Source organism: Penicillium lagena, assembly GCF_028827675.1.
Source record: "Penicillium lagena strain IBT 129212 chromosome Unknown utg000003l_segment0_segment0, whole genome shotgun sequence".
NCBI classification, from domain to species: Eukaryota; Fungi; Ascomycota; class Eurotiomycetes; order Eurotiales; family Aspergillaceae; genus Penicillium; species Penicillium lagena.
In genome coordinates, this window is record NW_026623224.1 from 2,013,105 (window position 1) to 2,037,913 (window position 24,809).

At 48.6% G+C, this 24,809-nt stretch overlaps 12 protein-coding genes across 12 annotated transcripts; 8 read left to right on the top strand and 4 right to left on the bottom strand.

Moving 5' to 3' along the window:
• Window positions 1-376: 376 nt before the first annotated feature.
• On the top strand, window positions 377-1,773 carry N7510_005975 (thermophilic desulfurizing enzyme family protein; the record flags this gene model as incomplete). Its single annotated transcript, XM_056977901.1, has 3 exons — window positions 377-672; window positions 732-1,205; window positions 1,260-1,773. 3 exons carry the CDS (start codon window positions 377-379, stop codon window positions 1,771-1,773), a joined length of 1,284 nt encoding a protein of 427 aa, XP_056833933.1.
• A 996-nt stretch (window positions 1,774-2,769) lies between these two features.
• On the top strand, window positions 2,770-4,371 carry N7510_005976 (amidohydrolase; the record flags this gene model as incomplete). The annotated part of the gene is made up of 1 exon (XM_056977902.1): window positions 2,770-4,371. One exon carries the CDS (start codon window positions 2,770-2,772, stop codon window positions 4,369-4,371), a length of 1,602 nt encoding a protein of 533 aa, XP_056833934.1.
• A 746-nt stretch (window positions 4,372-5,117) lies between these two features.
• Window positions 5,118-6,102, bottom strand: N7510_005977 (TDT family transporter; the record flags this gene model as incomplete). Its single annotated transcript, XM_056977903.1, has 2 exons — window positions 5,118-5,672; window positions 5,731-6,102. Coding segments are annotated over 2 exons (927 nt in total), but the record flags the coding sequence as incomplete, so codon positions are not given.
• A 1,057-nt stretch (window positions 6,103-7,159) lies between these two features.
• N7510_005978 (uncharacterized protein) lies at window positions 7,160-9,358 on the top strand (the record flags this gene model as incomplete). Its single annotated transcript, XM_056977904.1, has 3 exons — window positions 7,160-7,421; window positions 7,471-8,899; window positions 8,956-9,358. 3 exons carry the CDS (start codon window positions 7,160-7,162, stop codon window positions 9,356-9,358), a joined length of 2,094 nt encoding a protein of 697 aa, XP_056833936.1.
• Window positions 9,359-12,521: 3,163 nt separating this feature from the next.
• On the top strand, window positions 12,522-12,857 carry N7510_005979 (uncharacterized protein; the record flags this gene model as incomplete). Its single annotated transcript, XM_056977905.1, has 1 exon — window positions 12,522-12,857. The coding sequence occupies one exon, from the start codon at window positions 12,522-12,524 to the stop codon at window positions 12,855-12,857; it is 336 nt and encodes a 111-aa protein (XP_056833937.1).
• Window positions 12,858-12,898: 41 nt separating this feature from the next.
• N7510_005980 (uncharacterized protein) lies at window positions 12,899-13,129 on the bottom strand (the record flags this gene model as incomplete). The annotated part of the gene is made up of 1 exon (XM_056977906.1): window positions 12,899-13,129. One exon carries the CDS (start codon window positions 13,127-13,129, stop codon window positions 12,899-12,901), a length of 231 nt encoding a protein of 76 aa, XP_056833938.1.
• Window positions 13,130-13,147: 18 nt separating this feature from the next.
• Window positions 13,148-13,429, top strand: N7510_005981 (uncharacterized protein; the record flags this gene model as incomplete). The annotated part of the gene is made up of 1 exon (XM_056977907.1): window positions 13,148-13,429. One exon carries the CDS (start codon window positions 13,148-13,150, stop codon window positions 13,427-13,429), a length of 282 nt encoding a protein of 93 aa, XP_056833939.1.
• A 217-nt stretch (window positions 13,430-13,646) lies between these two features.
• On the bottom strand, window positions 13,647-14,137 carry N7510_005982 (uncharacterized protein; the record flags this gene model as incomplete). Its single annotated transcript, XM_056977908.1, has 2 exons — window positions 13,647-13,830; window positions 13,890-14,137. 2 exons carry the CDS (start codon window positions 14,135-14,137, stop codon window positions 13,647-13,649), a joined length of 432 nt encoding a protein of 143 aa, XP_056833940.1.
• A 1,385-nt stretch (window positions 14,138-15,522) lies between these two features.
• On the top strand, window positions 15,523-17,413 carry N7510_005983 (fungal specific transcription factor domain-containing protein; the record flags this gene model as incomplete). The annotated part of the gene is made up of 4 exons (XM_056977909.1): window positions 15,523-15,527; window positions 15,655-16,050; window positions 16,099-16,497; window positions 16,567-17,413. 4 exons carry the CDS (start codon window positions 15,523-15,525, stop codon window positions 17,411-17,413), a joined length of 1,647 nt encoding a protein of 548 aa, XP_056833941.1.
• Window positions 17,414-17,620: 207 nt separating this feature from the next.
• On the bottom strand, window positions 17,621-18,798 carry N7510_005984 (isopenicillin N synthase family dioxygenase; the record flags this gene model as incomplete). Its single annotated transcript, XM_056977910.1, has 2 exons — window positions 17,621-17,757; window positions 17,814-18,798. 2 exons carry the CDS (start codon window positions 18,796-18,798, stop codon window positions 17,621-17,623), a joined length of 1,122 nt encoding a protein of 373 aa, XP_056833942.1.
• Window positions 18,799-19,332: 534 nt separating this feature from the next.
• Window positions 19,333-21,227, top strand: N7510_005985 (uridine permease protein; the record flags this gene model as incomplete). Its single annotated transcript, XM_056977911.1, has 5 exons — window positions 19,333-19,585; window positions 19,639-19,927; window positions 19,979-20,354; window positions 20,411-20,697; window positions 20,753-21,227. The coding sequence occupies 5 exons, from the start codon at window positions 19,333-19,335 to the stop codon at window positions 21,225-21,227; spliced, it is 1,680 nt and encodes a 559-aa protein (XP_056833943.1).
• Window positions 21,228-23,022: 1,795 nt separating this feature from the next.
• On the top strand, window positions 23,023-23,667 carry N7510_005986 (uncharacterized protein; the record flags this gene model as incomplete). The annotated part of the gene is made up of 1 exon (XM_056977912.1): window positions 23,023-23,667. One exon carries the CDS (start codon window positions 23,023-23,025, stop codon window positions 23,665-23,667), a length of 645 nt encoding a protein of 214 aa, XP_056833944.1.
• Between the last annotated feature and the right edge of the window lie 1,142 nt (window positions 23,668-24,809).

Below are 24,809 nucleotides of genomic sequence, written 5' to 3' on the forward strand. Positions count from 1 at the left end.
CTATGACACAGGTCTAGCGCAAGAATTCTTGGACTAGAATCATCAATCTCAAAGTGTTGCCTTATTATATATCTGAGTTGAGTTTGTTAGAACCAGGAATCACGTCAACTTCTCGGGCCCGGTGGACCGAGATGTCGCAATGATTTGCGCTTCCCATCAAATAACGACATACTTCTCTGACTTAACGAAATCGACGCAATTGGTAATGTCACCATTTTGGCCAAAAACTTGCAATCTAGCCATTTGTTCCAGTCGAGCTACTTGGATAGATATGCAGCGCTTTTCCCTACAAAAGGAAAGTAAAGAAGCATACCAACTTTCCCTGAATTAACAACCTCGTCGATCAGAATCATATAACTAGTCATTGTATTGAACGATGACACAGACACCTGTCCCAGCAACGGACCCGGCTGTTTACGCCCCATACGAGGCTAAGTGGTCTATCAACCCAGACACAGCAGACGCATGGCTCGGTCGCGCCCGCGAAGTCGCCGCCGTGCTGGCGCAGGACGCCGCGCAACGTGACCAAGAGAACAAATCGCCCCGCGCGGAGGTTGCCCTGCTCAAGCACTCAGGTCTGCTAAAGCTTCTTGGACCAAAGAAGTATGGCGGGGGCGCGCAGTCCTGGGAAGTGGGATATAAAGCAATTCGCGAGGTGGCCAAGGCAGACGGGTAAGACATGCAATGCACAAGACTGCTAGGCTCAAATTGATATCTAATGCTATATCTAGCTCTATTGGCATGCTTCTCGGTTATCATCTTCTCTGGTCAACGACAGCCAACGTCGTCGGCACCTCCGAGCAAGCAGATCGCATTAATGAACTGATCATCTCCAACAACTATTTCGTCGGCGGGGCCGTCAACCCGCGGGACAACGACCTGCGCATTACCTCAGATGGAGATAATATTATCTTCAATGGATCCAAGCACTTCAATACCGGCGGCGTCGTCTCCGATCTTACCGTCCTGGAAGGTGTGCTGGACGAGACGAACGATCATATCTTTGCCCTGGTTCCCACTGTCCAGCCCGGTATACAGTTTGCGCACAACTGGCACAATATAGGCCTGCGCCTGACGGAATCCGGTGGTGTCGCGATCAAGGACGTCCGCGCACCGTGGTCAGATGCGCTGGGCTGGGATACAGCAACTAAGAAACCGCGTGCCGATGTTTTGCAGATTCCGTTTGCCAGTTTACTCTTGCCGACGTGAGAAAACCATTATTAACTATTACTATGACCCATACTGACCTGTGTCGGCAGCATCCAACTCGTGTTCAGTAACTTCTACCTCGGCATCGCCATCGGCGCTCTGGAGTTCGCAGCGAAGTATACGACTACCTCGACGCGCGCCTGGCCATTTGGCGGTGACAACAAAGACTCCGCCCCCGAGGAATTCTACATTCTCGAGCGGTACGGCAACTTCTTTGCGCATCTACGTGGGGCTGAGGCTCTAGCTGATCGAGCAGGCGAGCGGCTATCCACACTTTATAGCCAGCACTCGACGAATAGAGAGGGCGTGACAGCTCAAGACCGAGGGGAGGTGGCTGAGTGGGTGGCCAGCGTCAAGGTTGTCACCACAGATGTTGGACTTAGGGTAACTTCCGGCGTGTTCGAGGTGACCGGGGCGCGGGCGACGGCGCTGAAAGTGGGCTTAGATCGGTTCTGGAGAGACCTGAGAACGCACACACTGCATGATCCAGTGGCTTACAAGAACCGGGAGCTTGGGCGATATGCGCTTTTGCATGAGGCGCCGGAACCCACTTGGTACACCTGAGCATCAGCTAGGACGTACCTTGGATACTCTATTCGTACATAGTCGCCGGATTTCAAGAATTCCACCCAAACCGAATGCTATAACATTTTCGCTAAACGATGAGATATATTATTCCAGAGAAACGGAGAGTCAAGCGAGTCTGAACCGACAAGATCCGTTTTCATCTACAACAACTCTCGAACATCCACCCCCCAGGCCCACTGTGCAATGGCCGTCGCCCCGAAACTTATCGTAGCAACCATAGGCATACTTACGTCATTAATATCCAGTCAAATATGGGCCCCCTAAATTTGACGGCGCTGATGGCCCTCCGCATGGGTACGTCCGGGCTTCGTCCCTGACGACATCATTGTGAGGCCGCTGCCAGGTAGTGTAGCTATATGTCGAGATACGAAAATGACTGTATTAGCTAGTCAAAAGCCCGTGGTGCTTTTTGATCTAGTGGTATAGCATCTTTGACACTATATCACAATAGCTTCGGTTCTGCGCAGCTGTGTGCCACCCGTTCCTTCAGTGGACTGAGGTACACAGTCCAACTTATTACGGATAGGTGCCAAGAATGAAGTTGTAGTAGTTAATTAATTTAGTGGGGCAGCATCGTGGGATCGCGCACTGGCGGCAGTAAGATCTACTCGAGAGGAGAACCCCAGGGAGTTGTAGGAAGAACGGTTTGATATGTGCTACTACTAGTGAGCACGACATATACACACACTAGGTCATCTGACAATTCGCTCACTCAAACGCTTGGAATATCGGCGTACCCGAATCAAAATGCGTCCTGTTCTCATTTCTGTTTCCGTGGCGTTAATGCGTCGGGTCTCCCGACAACATCCTCATGGGGCTTAGAGGAAAAAGTAGTCGATTCCTCCACTTAAATCGACCAGTCAGAGTCCTTGTGAATACGAGAATTTTAAGATAAAGTCTATTTATGCTGCATGGTTAAGTATTTTCACAAATATCTGGCCACGACTTTAGAGCTGCCCAAGCACCACCACAATGGCACAGACAACCGTCTTCCAGAACGGCAGGGTTTTCAGTCCAAGCAAAGCACCAATCGAGAATGAGTTTCTGAGAAGCTTTGTGGTCTCAGGAGAGACGATTACGCATGTCGGATATGAAAGTGACGATGCCATCCAGACAGCAAAGCGAGAAGGTGGCGAGGTAATTGACCTGCATAATCGGGTGGTGGTGCCTGGGTTCATCGACGGCCACACGCATTTTCTTCTCTTTGGACTAGCTCGCCAGAAACTCGATTTAACTGATTGCAAAAGTTTTGAGGCCATTGAAAACACGCTCGTCAACTACGCCAAAGCAAACCCGGAGCTGCCACGAATTCTTTGCCGAGGTTGGCATCAGCCTTCAACCAACGGAAAAGCCCTGGCGGGCATGATCGATCACATCGATCCTCGTCCTATCTTCATCGAAGCTTTAGATCTTCATTCCACTTGGTGCAATACGGCCGCTTTGAATGAACTGGGGGTTGGTTCGACGACCGATCCAGCGGGGGGCACAATTCATCGAGATGAAAGTGGACGGCCTTCTGGTCTTTTAGATGAAGCTGCGCAGACAGGAATTGTCTGGCCGCATCTGATGAGTGTCTGCACTGTGGAAGACCGACTGGGGGCTTTAGATGATGCTTTAACGGCCTACCTTGAAGCGGGCTATACAGGTTTAGTTGATATGGCCATGGATAATCATGCATGGGAGGCCTTAAGGCTGCTGCGAGCGAAGCAGAGTGTTCCAATCCATGTGGCAGCTCACTGGTATGTCCCATTCACTGAGGACCAAACGGAGCTATCCAAGCACATAGACGAAGCCATTGCAAAACACCGGGAATTTCATCCGTCCGCCTCACCAGACTTCTGCGTGATCGGGATCAAAATGATCTCCGATGGCGTCGTGGACGGCTGTACAGCAGCCCTGAGCCATGCATACAGTCAAAAGCAGGGTGGCATTGCTGTCAATCCGATCTGGTCGGTGGAGGCTATGAACCTAGTGGTGAAAAGGGCTGCCGATGCGGGTCTGCAAGTTGCAATCCATGCAGTTGGTGATGTTGCTATCACGCAAGCCATCGATAGCATTGCCGCCGCCAATAGCCCACAAGGACGACATAGGATTGAGCACCTCGAGCTGGCCTCGGTGGAGGATGCAAAGCGACTTGGCCAGCTTGGAATCACCGCATCCATCCAGCCTGTTCACTCCGATCCAGCCCTCACCAAAGCGTACCCCCAGATTTTGGAGCCTCATTTATGGGAGCGGGCATTCCCATATCGAGAGTACGTCGATGGGAATGCCTGCGTTGCCATTGGAACTGACTCGCCGACAGCAAGACATCTGCCCTTGCCCAACTTTTACAATGCCACTGTGCGGAGATCAGCCCTCGAGCCAAAATCCAACCAGATGGTCAACCCTCACAACGGGCTTACTCTGCTCCAGGCGATTAGTGCAGCGACTTCAGGAGCAGCTTATTCGCGTTTTGCTGAGGGGTGGGTAGGAAGTATTGCTCCAAATCATCGGGCGGATTTTGTAGTGCTGGAGACTGAATGGACCCCAGAGGCGTTGCTGAAAGCAACGATTCATCAGACCTGGGCCAAGTGAAAGAAAGTCTTTGAGAGTTAAGGTACGACATAGGGAAGATTAGAAATGCAAAACATAGTTTCTAAACCTGTCAAGCGCTTTGTAAGCAAAGCGGGATTGGATTAACTCGACAGTATGCGGGTGGCGTTGACGGTAAGGATGGAATAGAAGGTTCAGACAATCCATTCCGCTCCGAACCAACCGCTCATACCCTTCACCTTCGGCAGTTTATAGCGGCCACCCTGCCAAAACTACGTCATTGGGATTTATGTCCGTCAGAAAGGGCAGGATCAAAATGGCTATTTCAGCCCGCTTCTGTTAACTATCTCTTTCCCACCTCCATATTTGTTTTCTGCCTCTGGAATAGCGGAATCGGGGCACGTACACGGCGGGCCGTGCCGGCCACTGGAAGGCGTCCCCCTTGGTGGGTCGGGACTTAAACCTGCCGCTCATGCAACTTGCCCTATATACGAAGTCAAAGCCAAGTACCAGAGGACACTTTAGACTCGTAACATACATCTCCTCCTGGTATTTTTTGGCTATGTTATCCTGGTCGTTGAAAGAGAACGACTCTCTAAGACCCCTCTGTTTCCTCAAGCTGTGCTAGGCATGGGGAAAATAACAGTTGCCCAGAGATTGTTCCACGGATGGTGTACATGGATACAACAATCCAGAACAAAGTGACTGCGACAGTTAAAACCTTGCGCTTCAGTTAGTCTCTGACCCCATCGTATTAGAGGCAATATATGCATATGAATAAAACTCACTGTTCCGAGAACATCAAAAAATCTAGAACCCATCTCCTGCCCCAATGTTATGGTTGACCCAGTGAAGACACCAGTAGCAAAAACAATGCTCCACCAACCCATGTTAAACGGAGACTTCGCTCTGCCAAAAGAAGCGAAGGCCCAAAACAACCACGCAAGTGCAAAGCCCCACATCAGAAGGGCGGTCAAGAAGCCAAATATATACACAGTCGGGCCAGCCTCAGGTATAAGTGTATGTGTCGCAGGGATGACTTTCATTAAAACTTGCCCTAATTTCATGATCCCGAATCCTCCTTCACCAAGTGGTCCTAAGGGAAGGAATACGGAGGAAACAATGTCTCGTGGGGGGATTTGGTGCATTGTCAAGCGATGGTAATAAAGCATCAACGTGAATGTAGCGAGAGGTATGCCAATTCCCCAGAGAATATAGCTGACAATCAGTGTCCATAGAGCGTGTGCAGAATTAGTTAAAGCGTCTGCAACGATGGCTCCGGTGGCTGCGCAAATGACTGTCGAAACAATTGGCAGGAGCCAGAAAGTCGTCACAGAAGAGATCTTAACTTCGTGGATCGACATACTATACGTAGCTGTTAGCCAGAGCGCTCAGCATGACCATTGAAGCCAGGACGTACGTGTTGAAAGGCAGGTAGAAGCATATTGCGACAGAGGTCACCACCTCAATCCACCATAGCGTCCAAGCAAGAGTAACCGCCCATGGACCCCAATGTGGTACAGTTATGCTTATAATCCCCTGAATAATGATACCGAGACCCATGGGAAATGTCCCTAAAAACAGCGACTCCACAGGGTGTTTTACCATTGCCTTCCAGATTTCCGGATAGCATAGATATCGCATGGCCGATATGGAGAAGAAAAGAGTGAACAATGAGATGTCTAGGACGAAGATGGCCGCTGATATCCAATAGATCCATGTTCCATTATATGGCAATTTGGACAGTAGAATCGAGATTATTCCAGTCCCCATAGTAACGGCAAACCATCTATTGCAGAGATCAGAATATACCACTTGTCCCCTACAATATTTGAAACTCACGAAGGGGTGAATCTGCGGACAACGCCGCACAATTTCGAGTTCCAAAAATTTGTTGAGCCTTTCGAAACGGTGCCAGCTGCTGGTTGCTGAATGGATGAAGAAGCCATGTTTTATTGGATGGATGGGAAATACCCACTTGCGAATTCTTAAATGAACTCACTTGACGACGAACCGTCAGATATATTTATAGCCGTTGTGACATGTTATCGGTAATACTTGATGCCACCTGAATGGGCAAGCCAGACTTGGCCATTTATCAAAGGACCCGGAAAGAATGCTTCAACTGAGCATAGCAGATCTCATACTGGTGGCAAGATCTAGGAACTTGCCAATCAACCAATTGCAGGATGCGGTAGGCCGACCTAGGCTTTTGAGGTGAAAGAAGTACGGCATGCTCGGCAGTACGGGAGACATCATTTGCAGAGACCAGAAGCGGAGCGATACAAGACGTACCGTTCATGTGTGACTTTGCTAGGACAGTACCGGCATTGACGGCCCGTAGTTTTGGTATGTGATGGCGCCGGAAATCACGGCAGTATGACTAATGCCATTGGCTGGCTGAGGCGGGACCCCCACTGGCCTAGCTGTATTTGCCGCATTTTTGTGGTGGCGAAACATTGCTATTCGGACGCGAGGCTAGTGAATCGGAATGGTGTCTTGGTGATAGTAAATAACTAACATGCTTCATGATTTGGAGTTCCTAAACTGATCAGGTATCAACTCACAAATCATGTACAACGAAGCAAATGGGTTGTTGCTGGAAGTTCCGTAATTCAAAACCGCATGTACTCTACGCCCCCCATAATAATGACAAATTGAGTTAATTAAGTCACATTGACTAGTTAGGTTAGTTACGTTAACTTAACTAACGTATGTAATCTGTGTTAGTCAGCCAAAAAACTAAACGATGATACTGCAACGACCCTCATGTAGTATCTAATTTTTTCCAAATGACACCCATTCGCTTCAAAAACAATCAAACAGCGACATGGTTATCGACATGACAGAATCATCAGAGGGAGGCGGGCGTGAGAAAACTGCCTCTGAACAACTTGAGACACACCAGCGTCACGCTATCACACGGACAAGGTCCGAATCATTAACTTCGCGTCCGAATAGCAATGGTTCTCCAGGCCACGAATTATCCAGAAGAAATCAGAGGATCAGAAGAGCGTGTGATGAATGCCGAGGGAGGAAGATAAAATGCGATGGAAAGCAGCCATGCACTCACTGCAGTTCGCTCAACCTCGGTAAGTGCTTCGTCATACTAGAAATATTCGTTATCTGAGTCCGAAAAAGACTGTAGCTACAATCGACCGGACAAAAGGCCAACACGCATCTCCAGAAGAGAGCTTGAAGAGCTAGAGACCAGGTTGCAAAGAGCACGAAACCTTCTATATGCTCTTGTACCTGGTTTAGATTTGGACAACCCGAAGCTAGATGCTGATGCACTCGGAAAATTACGACTGCCTACCAATAAGACCCAGTCGAGAACAACAACTAGTGAGAATGGTCCAAATGCTAACCTGCGGAGACTGCAGCATATCAATACCGAGCATGATGTGCATTTAGAAACTGTTCTTGAGGCGACCGGGAGACTTGATCTTGATGAGCTTGGCAACTGGAACTACCAAGGTCATGGATCATCATCTGCCTTTGTGCGTCGACTAGGGGAACGATTTGGCGATATCACGGATTCTGGCCTTGGGAATAATACGACACTCCGACTTCGATCAATTCCCCAAAACTCCGAGTCGCCAGGAAACTTGGAGGACCAAGCATGCGATTCGGCAAAGGACTGGATCCCACTGCCTCCACGAGATGTTGCACTTGAATTGACGACAAGCGCATTCAAGGAGGCATGCGCTATACTTAACTTCATCCACCAGCCAAGCTTCTACTCTATATTCGATCGATTGTATCGTGTCGGTCATGCACAATACGGCCACGAGGAGCGCAAATTTTTGCCTCTATTGTACGCTACTTTTGCTGTGGGCTACCTTTTCTTAAAAAGTGAGCGAGCTTATTTCGGTTATGCACATGCCGTATCTGAAGGGTGTGTCGATCTCTTACACATATATCTGCTTTCTAGCCTCTTTTCTAATCGAAGCAGAACCAAATACTTCACAGCAGCGCGGCAAATGCTGGATATTACGCAATGTCGCGATCTTTGGTCACTGCAAGCAGTCGTCTTCATGATCATCTTTCTACAATCCTCGGCTACAATGTCCACGTGTCACTCATATGTCAGCGCGGCGATGACTGCCTCTCTGCAGATGGGTCTTCACCGCTGTCAACCTGAAGCCATGAACCCTATCGAGCGAGAAACTCGAAAGAGAATTTTCTGGACGATTCGTACCATGGAAACCTACATTGTTGCCATCCTAGGACTGCCGAGGATTGTGACTGATGATGACGTTGACCAAGAGATGCCATTAGAGGTTGATGATCAGTACCTGACGAAGCAATGTGTAGTATCAATGCCAGATGGACAGGTATCCATGATGGCTGGGGTCAATGCTCACACGAGGCTAATTCAGATTTTGGGCAAGATCGTGACAGAAGTTTATCCTGCAAAACGAATGGAAAATGAGGCGTCTAAAAGCACGAGAGCATACATTGTCAGCGATGCGAAGGTCCGCGAAGTGGATAGGGCTTTACAGTACTGGGCCAGGAGCCTTCCGATGCATTTCCAACCAGGTGCAGACTCGTCAAAGGAACTTTTAAGGTATTTTTACCAGCGTTATCTTCGCTATGCCATTGATTATCTAATACCATAATCAGGATTCAGCATTTGCTCCGGCTAGCTTTTACGCACGTGCAAATTAGTCTCTACAAGCCATTCTTACATTATATCTCATGTTCGAGGACAGATACTCCAACAAGCAATCAGTGCTATGCTTATGCTGCAGCATGCGTTGACGTGGGTCGAAATATCATTCACAATGCAAGACAAATGGAAAAGCACGATATGCTCAATGGACCATATTGGTTTTCGATTTATACGACATTCTGTGCGACACTTTCCCTCGTTTTTTATGTCTGGGAGAATTCTGGGGTACAAGAGGCCTTAAAGACGCTGAAGGACGCTGAATATGGTCGGGACGTGCTTGCAAAGCTTGCTTATAAAAGTACAGCTGCAGGAAGTCACTCGGAGACATTGGCAGTGAGTTCATATCAGTTGTAATTATGAATTGTACTCTAACCCCCACAGATCATTTTCACGCACCTCCCTAGGAGATTAGGAAAAGCCCAGCCTACGAAATTGACAAGTCAAAGAAAGCGTCACATAGCAATGTCAAAACAGGATGAGCCTGACCGATCTCACTGCCATCAAGATACGATAGCGACTAAGTACGGTTCATACGAGCCCTTATCACTGAATAATCCACCCATGGATCTGCAAGCCTTTGCTCAGACAAGCGATTCAGTGGATATAGACAACTCTGTATCTCTTCAGTCCCCGCCTGATCCTTTATTTCCATCAAACATCTCTCAGACCACCAAACGCCCTTATATCTCCCGCTTTCTGGGTCCTGATCCGATTGAAGAAATTTTTGGGCTCCAAATACCGAATTCAAGTGCCATGATGTCTCCAAGTCTGGGACTCACATCTATGGTTTCTCCCCAAACCTTTATCTCCCTGGACCAGTATGTAAGCACACTGGATTTGCAGGGAGGGCAGGCACACACTTTTGGCATCAGAAGTAGTGTGAATGGGACAGGAACACTGCCCTGGCATAATGCTACGGTTGATGGCGGTAATCAGCCTTTTTTCCCTCAGTCTCCTTATATTATGCAAATCCATCCGCCCAGTGGTAGTCCTCCTGTGTCTCCCAAGACCTACGAATTCCTCACAAGAGATTACGACTTTGCGGGTCAAAACGATAACCCACAAGAGATATAGCTGCAGTTGAGGCAGGGCTGCGAGCTGCGAGACGTCATCTCTGTACTCGGGTCCTGCCTCAGTTTTGAAGTAAATGAACATTTTCTACTTTTCAATGCATCAATGGAGCCCCTCGATTATTCTCTCCTTGTTTTAGGACTAAGGTGAGATATTGGTGAAGCTAAAACGGCCATTGAAATGTTGAATAGTACTTAGGGCGTCGTGTTTGTGAGGGCAATTTTACTGCGACCTTAAACTGCGCTTGCACCCCTGATCTTTGAGGCTCATATCCTGTCTCACTGCTGCGTACTGATCGTATGCATGGACGCATAGATAAGCGGGTAAAGAGACTGTATATGAATATCACTCTGGCGCCTAGCTTTCAGGGGCCAACGATCAGTCTTAGAATCATACTAAGTCGTTCCTAAAGACTTCATACGAGTCTGCATTGCCTAAATGCATAGAACAACAAATCTAGTGGTATCGAAAAACACTCTTGACATTCTAATAACGCCTTGTTCTATATATAGAGTACCGGCTAGACTTCTACACTTCAAATATCTCGTTCCATGACAATTCTCTTCTTATTAAGATTTGGTCCCTCACAACTATTTCCATGTTACTTTACCGACGGATTTGTATTTACGGTTCCCTTACTTAGTGCCTCGTCTCAATTGGGGACGAAACTGCAAGATAAGGTTGTTTGTGACTGAAAATGAGTTGTTAACTAGTCACTTAATCGATAACGGACCTTGACTATACAACGCAATAATTAACGACTCTTAGCTCTATTATTGGATATAACATTGCTAATTTACAATAACGCAATGCTAGACCAAGCTACATATATATTGTGCAAGGCCAATTTTCAACGTGCCCTCGATACCCCTGTCATGTTGAAATGGCGATGAAAAGTTCCCTGGGGTGAGTGTGGGTGATATGGGTGAGAAATTTGAAGACTGGGGAGATAGAGGTGAGAATGGGGTGGGAAGGGCTGATCCCCTCGCCCCCCGAGCCATCGTGAAAAAGATGAATTTAGGACCTAGGGCCTTATATCCTCTTCAGAATTGCTCTAATGATCCCGCAAGCACGATGTCTACCGGATTGAAAATCTAAAAGCTCTTGTAAGACGAAGCGAGTGTTGTACTGTAAAACTAGGGAAGAACTTTGAGTGCATTCAAACAACATTGTTTGCCCCCCAGGGGGAGGGGCGGCTCAAAGCAGTCCGAGAGCCGCTCAAACAAAGAAAACCACTCAAGCCTCTCGGGTCGGCATGAGAACTGCACCTCGAACGTCCGAAGAAGCCAGAGACTGAGCCATTCTCACCAAGTCAAGAACACGAAAGGCGACGACGAGCGGCATCGAAGGTCCAACTTGCGTGCTGTGAAGCATTCTGGCAACTTGAATGCACCTTTTATGAATCGGGAGGTTACGCATTCTTAAAGTTGATCAGACCTTTGCTTTGATTACACTTTCAAACCTGTTGACGTATAATTTGGAGAATGGCCCGCGGGCACTTGGGGGCTTCAGCATTCTTTTCTCTACAATAAGCATCGCAACTACAGGGGAAAGCCTATCTTAATAGATTGCGTACGGTAGAGTTTGTGTTTATGAATAAATTTGGAAGGTAGATCAATAATTACAAATTCGAAACAGATGGACTAGACTGTGTTTACTCTGAATGAAAGACAATCTTCGGCGAAGTTTTACATGTCTTGTGAAGTGAACCATAAGACAAGCACTTGTATTGAGTAGATAGTGAAGCATGCATAAAAGGATTTCTTTTTACGGAGAGACCTGAGAGGTTCCGGCAGAAATGACAAGCAGTTGGCACATTACTAGCAAAAGGCCTGTCAGTTCCTGGGACACTTATCGCTCCTAGGAATCCTCAAAGGATTGTCCATGCTACAGTGCCTGGCTTCAGTGGTCAAAATACTACGCATTCTTCTCAATTAGTTTACTTAAGGGCCTTTGGCCGCGAGCCTCGCACGCACTTTCTACTTTGAATTTCACACATCAGAAATCATACGCCAGGCTATCTGTATTGCTGTTCTCTGCGATGCTTTGCCCGCCGCCGGTAAGCTCATGGGTCTCTCACAGCTGCATCTCTCACGTATGAGTGGGTTGTAAGCATCCCATTAGACGAACGTCTGCCGTGCAAATTTCATTTGACTTATCTACGAGCGACTCCGACGGTGGACTCTAGTTTTTCCCATGTGGAAAGGAATTTTTTGGTCTTAGCTAGGAAATCTGGTGTATACTAGATTCAACTTTCCCGTGCCTGTAGGATCTTCGCACGTTCGTTTCTTCCCATCGTACCTTCCTCCACGATAGATGCACCTGCCTTCGTAATAGCTTCCACTGTTGGTTTACAAGGACTTCCTGCTCGATTCCATAATGTTTACTTTTTTACTCTCCTCGTGCACCCACACAAATCCTCAGGCAAGTTATATACCCACCCATCATGCAAGAAAACTGGATTGCGCTGATTATCAGTTGTCTCGCTCTCAGAGTGTCGGTGGCAAGTATGCTGCTCCCTGTCAAGGAATGGCTGCACTACTGGTTTCCCCGACTGTGGCCGCCGTCGGACCAGATTGATGAGCGCCATCTAGCCAATCTCGAGTCAGGTGGTGTGATCAGAACAGAGGCTGCTGGAAGCGCTCCTGTCACACTTGCCTCCTTGAACCAGCGCGTTGCACAGCTCGAGGCTGAAGCAAGCTTTGTCGGGAGAGTCCAAACTCTCGATCCTCCGACACCATCTGACTTAGATGGTGCCAGGGCTGTTCAGCGCGCCGGCTAAAGGGGGCACTGGCGAGGACGGACAGGCGCAGGGCATGAAGGTCAACTTGACTCGTCTCCGAAGACACGAGATCGGTTGATTGGATTGGTACACTTCGAGACCCCACCCCTACACCCAGGAAGCGGTGGCCGAAAGAATGGTATAGGAGAGCTCCATGTTTCGAGGCGGCTCACCTTGATAGATGGAGTGGTGGGGCCACTAGTGACGGTCTCGCACTTCTTCGCAGTGCTAGTGACTAGTAACCTTCGGGTGAAGCCAAGACGAGCCCACATGGAGCGCTGGGGAATGGCATGAGACAACTCACTTCCTTTTGTTTCTCGACACTATTCTTGCTTCGAACGGACAACCTCTATGCCACCCGTTCTCCCAGGATAGGCTCGGGTCAGTACATTGTCCTCAAGGCGAGTTTCAAGGGAAAATTGGCCAAACAGTATGCCGAGGAACAAAAGATGGCGAAACAGACCAGACGAACGTTCAAAGCACCATGCAAGAAAGTGCTGCGGCTCTACGCGGGCCTGCCGAGGCCGTACGACTCGATCCTGATAGGAAACATGGGGATGTGGGCGAACTAACTAGGCATGAGGGCTTCAATTATTAGGGTGACACCATCAATTCATGTACATTATGTCGTCACTCTTTATGCTGGATGCCAAATGCTGGAGCTTGGACATGTCCTGTACTGGGATGAAATGAAGCCTCATTGATTTATCAAACAATCATTCAGTCAGTATTCCTCCCTAAAATTGAAATAAGCTGTCCCAGGAGTGCACATCATGTTTTGTTTTTCCTTCAACAGTACGGCGCTGCAAGAAGCAGCGCCGGGATGGTACTAGTGATCTGGATTCCTTCATCCGCAGTTCGCGAGGCTTCGCGCTGGTGTTGAAGCAACCTTCTTCTCTGTTCCAGGCAGTAATCTCTTTTCCACTGACCGTGAACACCTTGAGTCATCTTCCGCAAGTTCTGCGACCGATACCTATAGGGAAATTTTAAGTAGTAGTTCTTCTTTCTTTGCGGAACCCTTGATAAGCTCACCAGTATTTTTCATTATGCGAAAACCATGCTCCAGTGAGACGACACTGGTCAAGCCAAGGACGGTCTGCGAGCCATTCACAACTTCCCAGATTTCGAACCACCCAGAAAACAGCCTGACTCATGTCTTCAGACAAAGCGTATTTTGTAATCAAAGTCTGACACATGGGACAGGCTTTTGAGACCAGCTTCCCGGGGGCAAGAGACAGTAGATCCTGATGAGGTTTTGAAGAAATCAAAGTCTGGCACATGTGAAGATCTTTTGCGGCTTGGTTCCTGGGGACGAGAGATAGAAGATCCTGATGAGGACAAGCAAAGGTAGGCTCAGCTGTGAGATGAGCGTCGGAGGAAGAGAAGCTTATAGTATGCCGAGCCGCTACACATAACTGGCCAGTTTCCTTGATAAATAAAACCAGAGCAACTCGCACATCGTAGCCAGACCTAGTGCTAAATAAACAGACGTGGCCGAGGCCGGGTTGTTCTCCATCGTCAAAGTCATACTCGAATGGGCCATATTTGGTTTTGGCTGGCTTCGCGGGTGATTTGAGAATCTTGACAAGCCGGTCTCGTCCTCGAATTGTCAGAGAAATACAGGGACATAGGTCAGCTATACCAGCGTAGTATGTGCAGGATCTCTCTAGAGCTGACTGTCTCAGTAAATGTCTCGTAAATTCTTTCCGTGGATGGAGTTTCAAACACTTTGCACAGTAGGCCCAGCGGCGATTTTCGAGTCGAAGGAGGAGTTGATTTCGCAGCACATCCGGACTGTTCACGCACAGTATTGGATTCCTAATACGCAAGAGTCGTGGAAATCCAAGCTCTTTGTGCTTCACTGTCGTCCCGAATAGGCCGAAGAGCTCTTTGCAGCTAAGGGATAGACAAACTTGATCGACTGGTGAGAGGTGTTGGTAGATCTTCTGTAAGATGCTTTCATCCAAAAAAAGCATAGCGGAGTATTTTGGCTCTTTCTTCCAAAACCTATGAAGCAGCCTGAGGAGCATCTTTCGACATCGCGACATCTTCGAGTCTTCCAGGAGAAAGATGATGTTGAACGTGAGGCAACTGGGTTTTGATTTTGGATACAGACGCGATGTAAAAGCGACTAGACCGAGAGAGTCAATCTGGTCTATGGATATTAATATTGAGAACGAAAAGATCCCAGGGCTGCCGCCTGTGTTTAAGAATTGTGACTTTGTGACGTACTGATTGCAAGTTCAAATTCCAAAATTATCTAATTTGGCATCGGTAACTAGTACAGTATTCCCTTGGGATCCACGTACCCGGCAACCTTTACCAGCTCTCTGTACCATCGGCGGCGACGTACCCCCTTCTCTCTCCATGAAATACGAAGGACCTATCACATCTGCGTAAAGGCAACTTCCATAATTACAACTTCAGGCTTGCTGGAATAAAACTCCGAAGGCCGATCCTTCGGCCCAGCCTAGCCGAATCATGTGACGCATGGTCTGTGCACAATGTAGAGATACTGCCTCTCTAGCCATGAGATAAAGGGCGTCTCCTGTACTTCCCACAGCTAGGGCAATGGACCCGCGTGAAGTCGAGTCCCCCCGGCGGCGTCGACCAACAGAGCAGAGAAGAAGCGAAAATTGAACAGGCCTATCACAAGTTGCACGCGATGTCGTAAGAACAAGACCAAATGCGACGCTCAATCTGGCAGCCGAAGCTGCCGTCGCTGCTCCTCGTTACGGTTTGTCATTGCCCATCTCATGCTTCCTCATGAAAGGCAAAGTCTCTAATCCTGCCTCAGTCTCGATTGCGAGTTGCCTCCTCCGGCCGAGGCCGTAGAGTCCTCTCAAGCCATCCATTTCCAGGAAGACTTGTCCGAGCGTCTGTCTGGCATAGAACGGAGCGTTGTGAGACTCACGTCTTTGGTCCAAGATGTCCTCGACAACCGTAGCCACGCTCAACAGGTGGAGACACCAATCACACAGTCCGTGAAGAGAGCTCAGAACCGTGTGAAGGATGTTGGTTTTGTCACCACCCAGCCCACTGAAGGCGTCACCCGGCCAGTCCTCTTGGTCCGGAATCTCCAAAGACAGTTCTTTGGGCCCAAGCAGGACTTCTCGGATGAAGAACTTGCCGTGGGATCTGTCGTATCTGCCGGCATTATCAGTATCCTCATGGCACAGTCACTCCTTCGCATGTGAGTCTCCTAGCCAGCCGCATTAATAGCCTTGTTCTGACTGATGAGATTCATTAAACATTATGGCACATGGATCTCAGTAGAGACTATGGACGATATGCCTTATGAAGACGAGAATATACATCCCCTTCTGTTCAGTACGGCCTACCTTATTGCCGCCCGCCATGTTCCGCGGGTGTCTAAATCGACAATTCAAGACATGTATATGATGGTTCGACATCTAGTCTCCAGTGTCGTTTTCAAGACACCACCCTTAAACTATGAATCACTTCAGGCCATGGCACTGCTGAGCATGTTCACTCCCACAATCCAGACAGCCATGCCCATTGACAGCTGGATGGTCAGCGCCATCGGCATGAGCCACGCAAGCTTGGCCTTTGACTTGACAACCAGCTATTCGCCTAACTCTCAAGAGTTCGAGTTGCAACTGAAGCAGCTTCGCATTTGGTGTGCATTGTGCCTGACAAATATACAGTGAGTCTGGTCTCGAAGATGGTGACGATTTCATTAAAACAGCCCTAGGTTTTCAATTGGCAACGGGCGTCCAAGCGCAGTACAGCCACGCTTTGTGGACCAATGCTTGCGCATTGTTGATTACCCAGACGCTCGTTGTACTGATGCACAGTTACTGGTCGAGGTGTTGGTCTACACCAAGACGGAGTCCATCTTATCCGAGGGACCACACAACCACTTTCGACCTCTAGATAGACTTGGCTATCCGACACTCTCCAGTGTGAGATCCAAGTGGGATCATCTCTTTCAGCTACCAGAGTGCCTGTCGCTGACAGTTGGCTACTGGTACTGTCATCTTCTGCTCTACCGTGCCTCACTTAGAGACACAAAGGTGGACATGCCATCTGCCAGTGAAGCTTTGCTGAACACCTGCACTAATATTCTCGAGACTTTTCTGGAGCAAGAATTCTCCATTATACTTAATATGCCCGACCACTTCTTTTTTATGATTATCTATGCGGCCCTCACTTTGTGCAAGTTCTATATCAGGCATCGTCTTATTGCTTCCACGCAGCATCGTCTAATGGATCTTTCTCCAAACGATGAACACATTGCGTATCGATTTGGCACCATACTTTCCGAGATCAAACAGAAAGCCGCTGCTGCTAGAGCAGACATGACGCCGTCAGATAATGGGCAACAGATCGACAATCCCCACGCGGTTAACCCACTCGTCTATAACGACTTGCTCCTCGGTGACGACTACAGATGGCCCTTCTTGCCTTGGGCCAACGTCTCCGATGGCCAATTCAATGCTGCGGCGCGAAATTCTCTCACAACGTCTGATGAGACTGGATGGACAGGCTTCTCCGAAGATGTAATGCCCGATATCTCAGACACTGTCGTTTAGCCTAACTACACATATATGTATATATGTCACAGTATGTAATTTTCCTTGTATTCATCTCTTGACATTTTGATTCAAATATGATCCATACCCGCATTTGACTGTAGGTAACCATGCAGCATTCACAACTATGCGGTCCTGCGGTCAACGCACTCACGGGCTAAACGCTTTGTTGACTACTGACTGTACGCCAACCACGACCGTTTCCCATCATTTCTTCTCCTCAATGTTCGTTGCCGCAAACCTGCGGCGCACCCAGTCAGCGCAAGATATAGGCTCATACTTGGCAGGATGCTCTTCATCAATGCAGCTTGGGAGCACGCCACAAGTCTCATTGAAGTTGAATCCTGGCTCGCGTCAGCTTCATCGTTACATTGCTTGGGCCTCCCTGTGGGTCACTTACCGAAGAAGAAGGGCATCGAGAACCTTTCAGTCGCCTTGAGGTTCTTTGCACGATGCACGGTCGAGATGAAACGGTCGTTGCTAATACGCATCAGGTAATCACCAATGTTAATCACGAAGGTTCCCTCAATGGGCTTTGCATTCAGCCACTGGCCATCACGGTTCAAGACCTGCAAACCTCCGTTCAAGTCTTGCCACAACATGGTGAAAAATTGTAGATCTGTGTGTGAGCCGATGCTGACTGCCTCTTCTCCCTTCTTCAATGCGCTCTCTGGGATTGTCGGATAGTAATTCAGCGCGATGGCGGCATCGGGGTGCGACGTCATCTTGTCAAAATAGTCCTCGGGCAGCTCGAGTGCCAGAGCAAAGATGCGCACCAGCCTCCGGGCGAGGAAAAGGCACTCTCTCCAGTAGTTCAGCACGTTCTCCTTGAATTGGGGAAGATTTGATGTTTCGGTCCAGCAGTACTCTTCGGCGCGGAAACCGTCCTGGATGTCCTGTGGAATTGCGTCGACATTGTCCACAAGGGGGTCGTATCTTGGATCGTATCGCATACCGAAACTTTCACGATAATCGACCGACTCGACCGGGTTTGCCCTGTGGGAATCGGGGCCGTTCCATCCGTTGAAGTGCTTCGAGTTGGCCTGATTCACACGCTGTTTGATGTCTTGAGGTTGATGGAAGAACTGCTTGGAGGATTCCAGTGCAGAAGCGATGGTGCTCTCTTTGATGCCATGGTTTTTCACGTAGAAGAATCCAATGGTCGTAGCTGCCTCTCGGACTTTGTCGGCGACGGCCTTGCGATCTGCAATGTCATCACTGTAGATGTCGGACATGTCAATGATGGGAATCTCTTCGGTGGTTGCATCGCGTGGTGGGCTGTCCTTGATCGATCTGAACACCGATCCGTATGCAGATGTGAGTTCAAGGATGGTTCTGCCCTTCTCGGCGACTGGCGGCTGTACAAGCGTCTGAGTTACTGCCATGATGACTGAGTTGAACGAGCGTAGAGGAGGCGTCCTTTCAATTCCACCTGGGGTCAATTATATGAGAACCATCTACCAACGGACCCCGGCGCTCCACGACGTGTAAATATGGAGACGCAAAAGCTTCTTTCGGGTGACCGGTCGAGATCCGGTGTCTGCATTCGACCTTCGCATCATCTCCGACGGCGTACGTTTGTGTTCGTCTGATGAATCGGTGACTGCGAACTCAACAGCCAATTATGAGAGGCGCTTTGGATATCCACGTCGGGTTTGACCGAGGGTCAACCGGACGACCGACGGGTGACCGCTCAGGGGAGATAAGATAAGTTGTGAGGCTTGCGCATCAATAGTTCTTAGACGACATGTATATCTGCACATGATTCAACCCGATAGACCTGGGTGGTTGCGTCTGCAAGCTTATAAGGCCGATGCGAGATGATGCTGCTGGTAACCAGCTGTACTGTAAAAGCCAAAGCCGCCTAACTTCCCTCCCGAACTCCTCTCCTGGGACTCGTCTTTCCTATAAGCGCGCAAATGACATCCCCGTTCATCCATCGTTTTGAAACCAAAGAGTACCATGAGACGAGATCCATTGGCAAGAACCAATGGCTCGACAATGTGGACCTCCGACCTGTGCCCGTGCAGGACAGGACCTTTGGCTGGAAGGACTACTTCTTCTTCTGGCTTTCCGCCAACGCTACACCGGCATCTTTCTATGGTGTTAATGCTGCACTAGCAGCGGGCCTGAGTCTATGGGAAGCTTTGGGAGTTCAGTTGGCTGGACAAGGTAAGTTTCGCTGTTTCCTGGTGGGATGAGATTTCCAGCTAACCTTGTGCCAGTTATGATTGCAACGGTCTTCTGCTTCAACGGACGAGCAGGAGCTACCTATCATATACCCTTTCCCCCTATTGCTCGGGCTTCGTTCGGAGTCTGGGGTGCATACTGGCCGGTTATCAATCGGGTTATCATGACGCTTGTTTGGACTGGAGTAAATGCCGTTCAAGGTGGCCAGTGTGCTTATGTTATGCTTCACTCGATCTTTCCGAGTATCGCTAACATTCCCGATATCTTTCCCGCCGGAATGTCTGCTCTGAACGGTGGCGGTATGATTGGCTTCATGGTTTTCTGGTAAGTTGAAAAGCTGTAGGAGAATACAGGAGTGCAGCTGACTTGTTTCAGGGTTGTCACAACGTCCCTTCTCCATATCAAGATCCCGAAGCTCAAGCCGTACATGTATACCAAACTGATATTGTTCTTCATTTGCGCCATTTCACTGCTCGGCTGGGCCTTAGCTCAAGCCGGTGGTATTGGAGAGGTTGCGAAGCAGGGAAGTACCATCTCAGGAAGTATGAAGTCATGGACCATCGCCAGATACATTTTTATCTACTGTGCCAACGGTGCGACCTATGCGACCAATGCGGCCGACTTTCTGCGCTACGCCAAGACGCCGAAAGATGCGTTTTGGCCACAGTTGATTGGCTTTCCGCTGTCAACCTTCCTCATTGGTCTCATAGGAAATCTGATCGTTTCGAGCTCGGTCATTACTATGGGGGAGGTGAGTCTGAATTCCTTTGCAACGGAGTAGAATAGCGGCTGACTTTTACGGTTCAGCTGGTATGGAATCCTGTGGATCTCATGGATATGATGCTCGGAAAAGACTACAGCTCTGCAACAAGGGCTGGAGTCTTCTTCATTGCTTTCGGGTTCTTCATTTCATCGGTCATTTCCTCTATCTTCGAGAATTCTATCCCAGCAGGCAATGATTTGGCAGCTTTATGGCCTAGATTCATCACCATTCATCGTGGTTTCTACATCGCCGCTGTCATATCGTACGCTATGTGCCCTTGGTACATTCTCGGCTCAGCATCGAGCTTCGTCGGATGGCTTGTCTCCTACCAGTAAGTCCTCCTCCTTTCAAATGAAAATTCGTTTTTCAAGCTTAATATTCCGAAGGATTTTCCTTTCCTCAATCACCGGCGTCCTCACCTGTCATTACTACCTGATCCAACGCGGCCTCCTCAGCATTCCCGAACTCTACACATCGGAGGCATCCGGTATGTACTACTACTCCAAGGGCTGGAACTACCGTGCCTACATCGCCTATGTGGTCGGCATTGCGCCCAACTTCTACGGATTCCTGGGCGTCTTCGGTGTCAACGTGACTACTGCCGCCTCCCAGATGTACTACTTCGCATACCCCATGGGCTTGGGACTATCGTTCGGCACCTACTGGGCTTTGAATAAGCTCGATCCCCCAAAAGCCTTTGTCGTTGGAGGCGTGTGGCGAGAGCCCGCCGACTATATTGAGGAGCCGGAGTTGGAGGATGGAACTGTCGTAGATGGCGTTGAACCAAGCGTGGAATTGCCCGGCAAAGCCCCTGAAACGTTAAGGACTGAGAAACTTTTGTGTGATAATGCTTTTATGTAATTAATACTTTAGTGTAATAATCTCTCAAAGAGCGCAGCTCGTCGACTCGCAACTGTACATTAAACTGCGGGGTCTTAAATTTAAGGCGTCGACCACCTAGTTAGATTACCTTCCTGGCCAATTTTAGTGCCTAATAACTATAGCATTAAGATAACAGGTATTAAGGAGATATTTATATTATTAGTCGATAAGTTAAAGAATAAATTCCTCTTTATTTATTTCTATCTTAATTATCTATACCCAACTTTCTCAGTTCCCTCGGTCAGGGATTGAATCAGTGGCGTATGTTGGTCGTAGTTACATACCAATATGCAGAATCGATACACACAGAATGGGGGTAATGCATGAAGGTGCGGGGCAATACGTGATGATTTGTGCGGTAGTCTTGACATTTTGCCCTGTCCCATGGGATTTCCATTATGGTCACCTCGTTTCCTTGACTGTTGAGTGATTTATGGTTACATCTAAAACCCTGGTATGCCTGCGGGGTTGTAAGACACTACTGTGACGACCCCTGTAGCTGCTATTTGAAGGACGCAGGTTACAGATACGGCTACCTGCCGACCCTGGCCGACAGATGTCGCTTATTTAGAAGAGTGAGCATCGACTCCCTACATAGTCGGCTTCCAGTGGACGGTCTACGGACTACCAATTAGCACTCAGTGGATGTCAGCCTAACAGAGGGTTTCTAGACCTGCCAGTCTAGTACAATCTGTGTGATAAGATTCCTATCCCTTTAGTTGCAAATAAGGCTTTGGGATGTCTAGAATTGATTCACAGGTGCGGCTGTAGTAGCAGGTAGCTCCAGCCCCAAAAAAAATAGGGGCCTTTCTCGGCCCCTGTAAGAACCGGTGCCATCTAAAGTCCGTAGTACAGCAGGACAGATGTGTGTCTCCCTTCTAATTGGTTATGGTGATTCCGAGGCTGAAGCGATCTAGGGATCATACGATCGAACTGGGGGCGCCAATGCATGCAACTGCGCCGCACTAGACATTTTTTACGACGATCGACAGATACAGGCCGCTGGTCAGTAGGGAAAACGACTAGCGACGGGTGATGCTTCGTCCAAGAAGGCCAATGCACATTGCTTAGCCCTTTGGATGAGCCTCTCCCCCTCCCTGATGCTAGGGCACAGGTCACGCAGCCTAGTCTGTGCGCCCTACGCTTTAATCCCTGGCAAAATAGGTATAAATAGCGGCTCAGATGCTGCTAGAGAATGAGACGTGGGAGTAAACCAGATATACATATCCATCTTTTTCATCTTGTTACTCGCAGTCAATTCTATGCTCCTTAGCTTCCGGCAGTCGATCGACCTACAGAGGACAAACACAGGTCTAGGTGGCTATCCGCTTGAACGCCGCTCAGTTCATCATTTTAAAGTTGTCGTCACACGGCGCTTTTCGTGCTCTCCCTTGCCCACGGCTTTGAAACAGCATATTATTGGGCTCATTGGGTTCTATCAGTGATCCGTTTAGGAATCAAAGCCAAAGAAGGTGAGACTAAGGATTTCTAAAATTCTCTGCTCCTATAGAGGCTGCTCTATGAGCAATGCGGGACTGAATACTTTACCCTACACACATTGATTCATATATCAGAATATAAATGCTGACCTGCATTTTACAAAAAATTAGGAGCTCTCTAGTAGTTACGCTTATCCCGAATTGCTTGCGGCAACACATCGAGCACAAATTCATCATTTAGTCGCTATAAGGTTTAGTGCTAAATGGAGCTTCTTGGAAGTCTGCTATGGTTCATAAGCCTAACAAGCATTATTGTGTCAGCTACCAATATTTGTATGGTCGGGCCAATGGAGTCCAGCGATCTTATATCACCTGGTGTCATCCGATTCACTAGTAGCACTCCTCAATCAACATTTGTCAAATACGTAAGCGATACCAAAGACGCTACCAAAGAGGATATGGTTACCATTGAATACATGGGAAGTTATTCTCTCGATCAGTCCGGCCGATATGTGATCAGAGATAGAAAAAGAAGGCCCGTGGCTATGCTCAGCAAAGAATATAGCGAAGCGTATGGTGGGAGCGCGATGAAAGTCCTAACTAAGCACGATTACGTGGTGGATTACGATGCCTTTGACGAAGCTCTTCGTTTAGCTCGGCAAGACGATGCACCCAGAAAAGAGGCTATACAGTGGACCGAAGAAATCAAACAGAAACGCAAGGAGAGAGCTGCAGTCGAAACAGGAGCCGCAGTGGAAACAGGAGCTGCAGCCGAAACAGGAACTGCAGCCGAAACAGGAACTGCAGCCGAAACAGGAACTGCAGCCGAAACAGGTCCAAAGGAGGACTATGTCCTTTGCCACAGTCAACCTGGCTGTGACTTTATTGGGGCAACCATGTGTCAGCATTTCAACAGCAGAGTATGCAATGTCTGTATAGATGATAATTGCTATGATCAATTGCTGCCAGATGGATGCTAAAGCGCCGTGGCTTGGAGACTCTTTTGAATGGAGCGGGTGGAATTCTAGCCTGACGAGCAGTGTGGGTCATTATCTCGTTTATCGTTCAACCGAAGCGCGAGCTGGGACTATGTGACCGGGTGCTCGACCATCTCGAGACGCAGAAATGCAGAGCTAGTTAGAGGCTTGCTCTAGAGGAGAGGAGAGAGGAATTCGGTCCATTCATTGTTCTCTTTTGCGTAGTGTCTGTACACTGTTCCGCGTTCAAGAATACTGAACACGGGTATAGCCGAATATAGATAGAATATGTATGTGATGCTGCTCTGATTATGAGATAGAGCTTAGGTACATGTAATGACATTTCTTATAGTTGGGCCTGGTTCCCGCTAGACACTTGAATCTTGAACACATCGTAAAGTCACGTAGACCCCTCACAAAAGATACTGTGCGGCAGGCCTAACCAGAGAAGCTCCCCGACACTTACCCTTAGGTTAGCCGGGGTGGGCCGGGGTCGGTGGTTATCACTGACTCGGCCAAAGCGATAGCGGTTTGCATGCATCTGTCCTGGGAAGTGGGAGCGGTACACTTCCTGTTTCCTTGCACGCGGTCAACTGAGCCGACACGTCATTATGGGAGCAGCGTGATTCATCCCTCGGTAGCGGGGCTCAACTCGTGCGAGATAAACCAGAGACTGACTGTAGTGTAGACATGCTCAACTAAGCTTGTCAAAGTATTCATCGCATTCGCAGTGGTCAACAAACATGGGCGATCAAAGGAGACGGAGAATCAACGACGCTGAAGAGGTTCGTGCTGCTGGAATTCGACCGGGTATTCAACAGAAGTGATCAGTTGCTTAAGTGCTGCGTTCGACCTTTCGTCCTGAAAATAGTTGATCAAGTAGGGAAAGTGTCGGACATTGTTGATGGACAGGCACAAAATCGATGCCTCGGGGGGAGGGTCAGTGGGAGGAAGGAAGAGGTGGCCTGCGAAAGAGCAACTGGTAATGGACAAAAAAAACCATTCAGATGATGACCTCGATCTGAGGACCTGTGTCCAATTGTGCCATTAGTCAAAGAGCAAATGTCCTAGGGTCGAGTGCCCGCGGTTGGAGGGCTGCGGGTCGAAATATAAGGATAGAAATCAAATGAGTTCGGGCCAAGCGT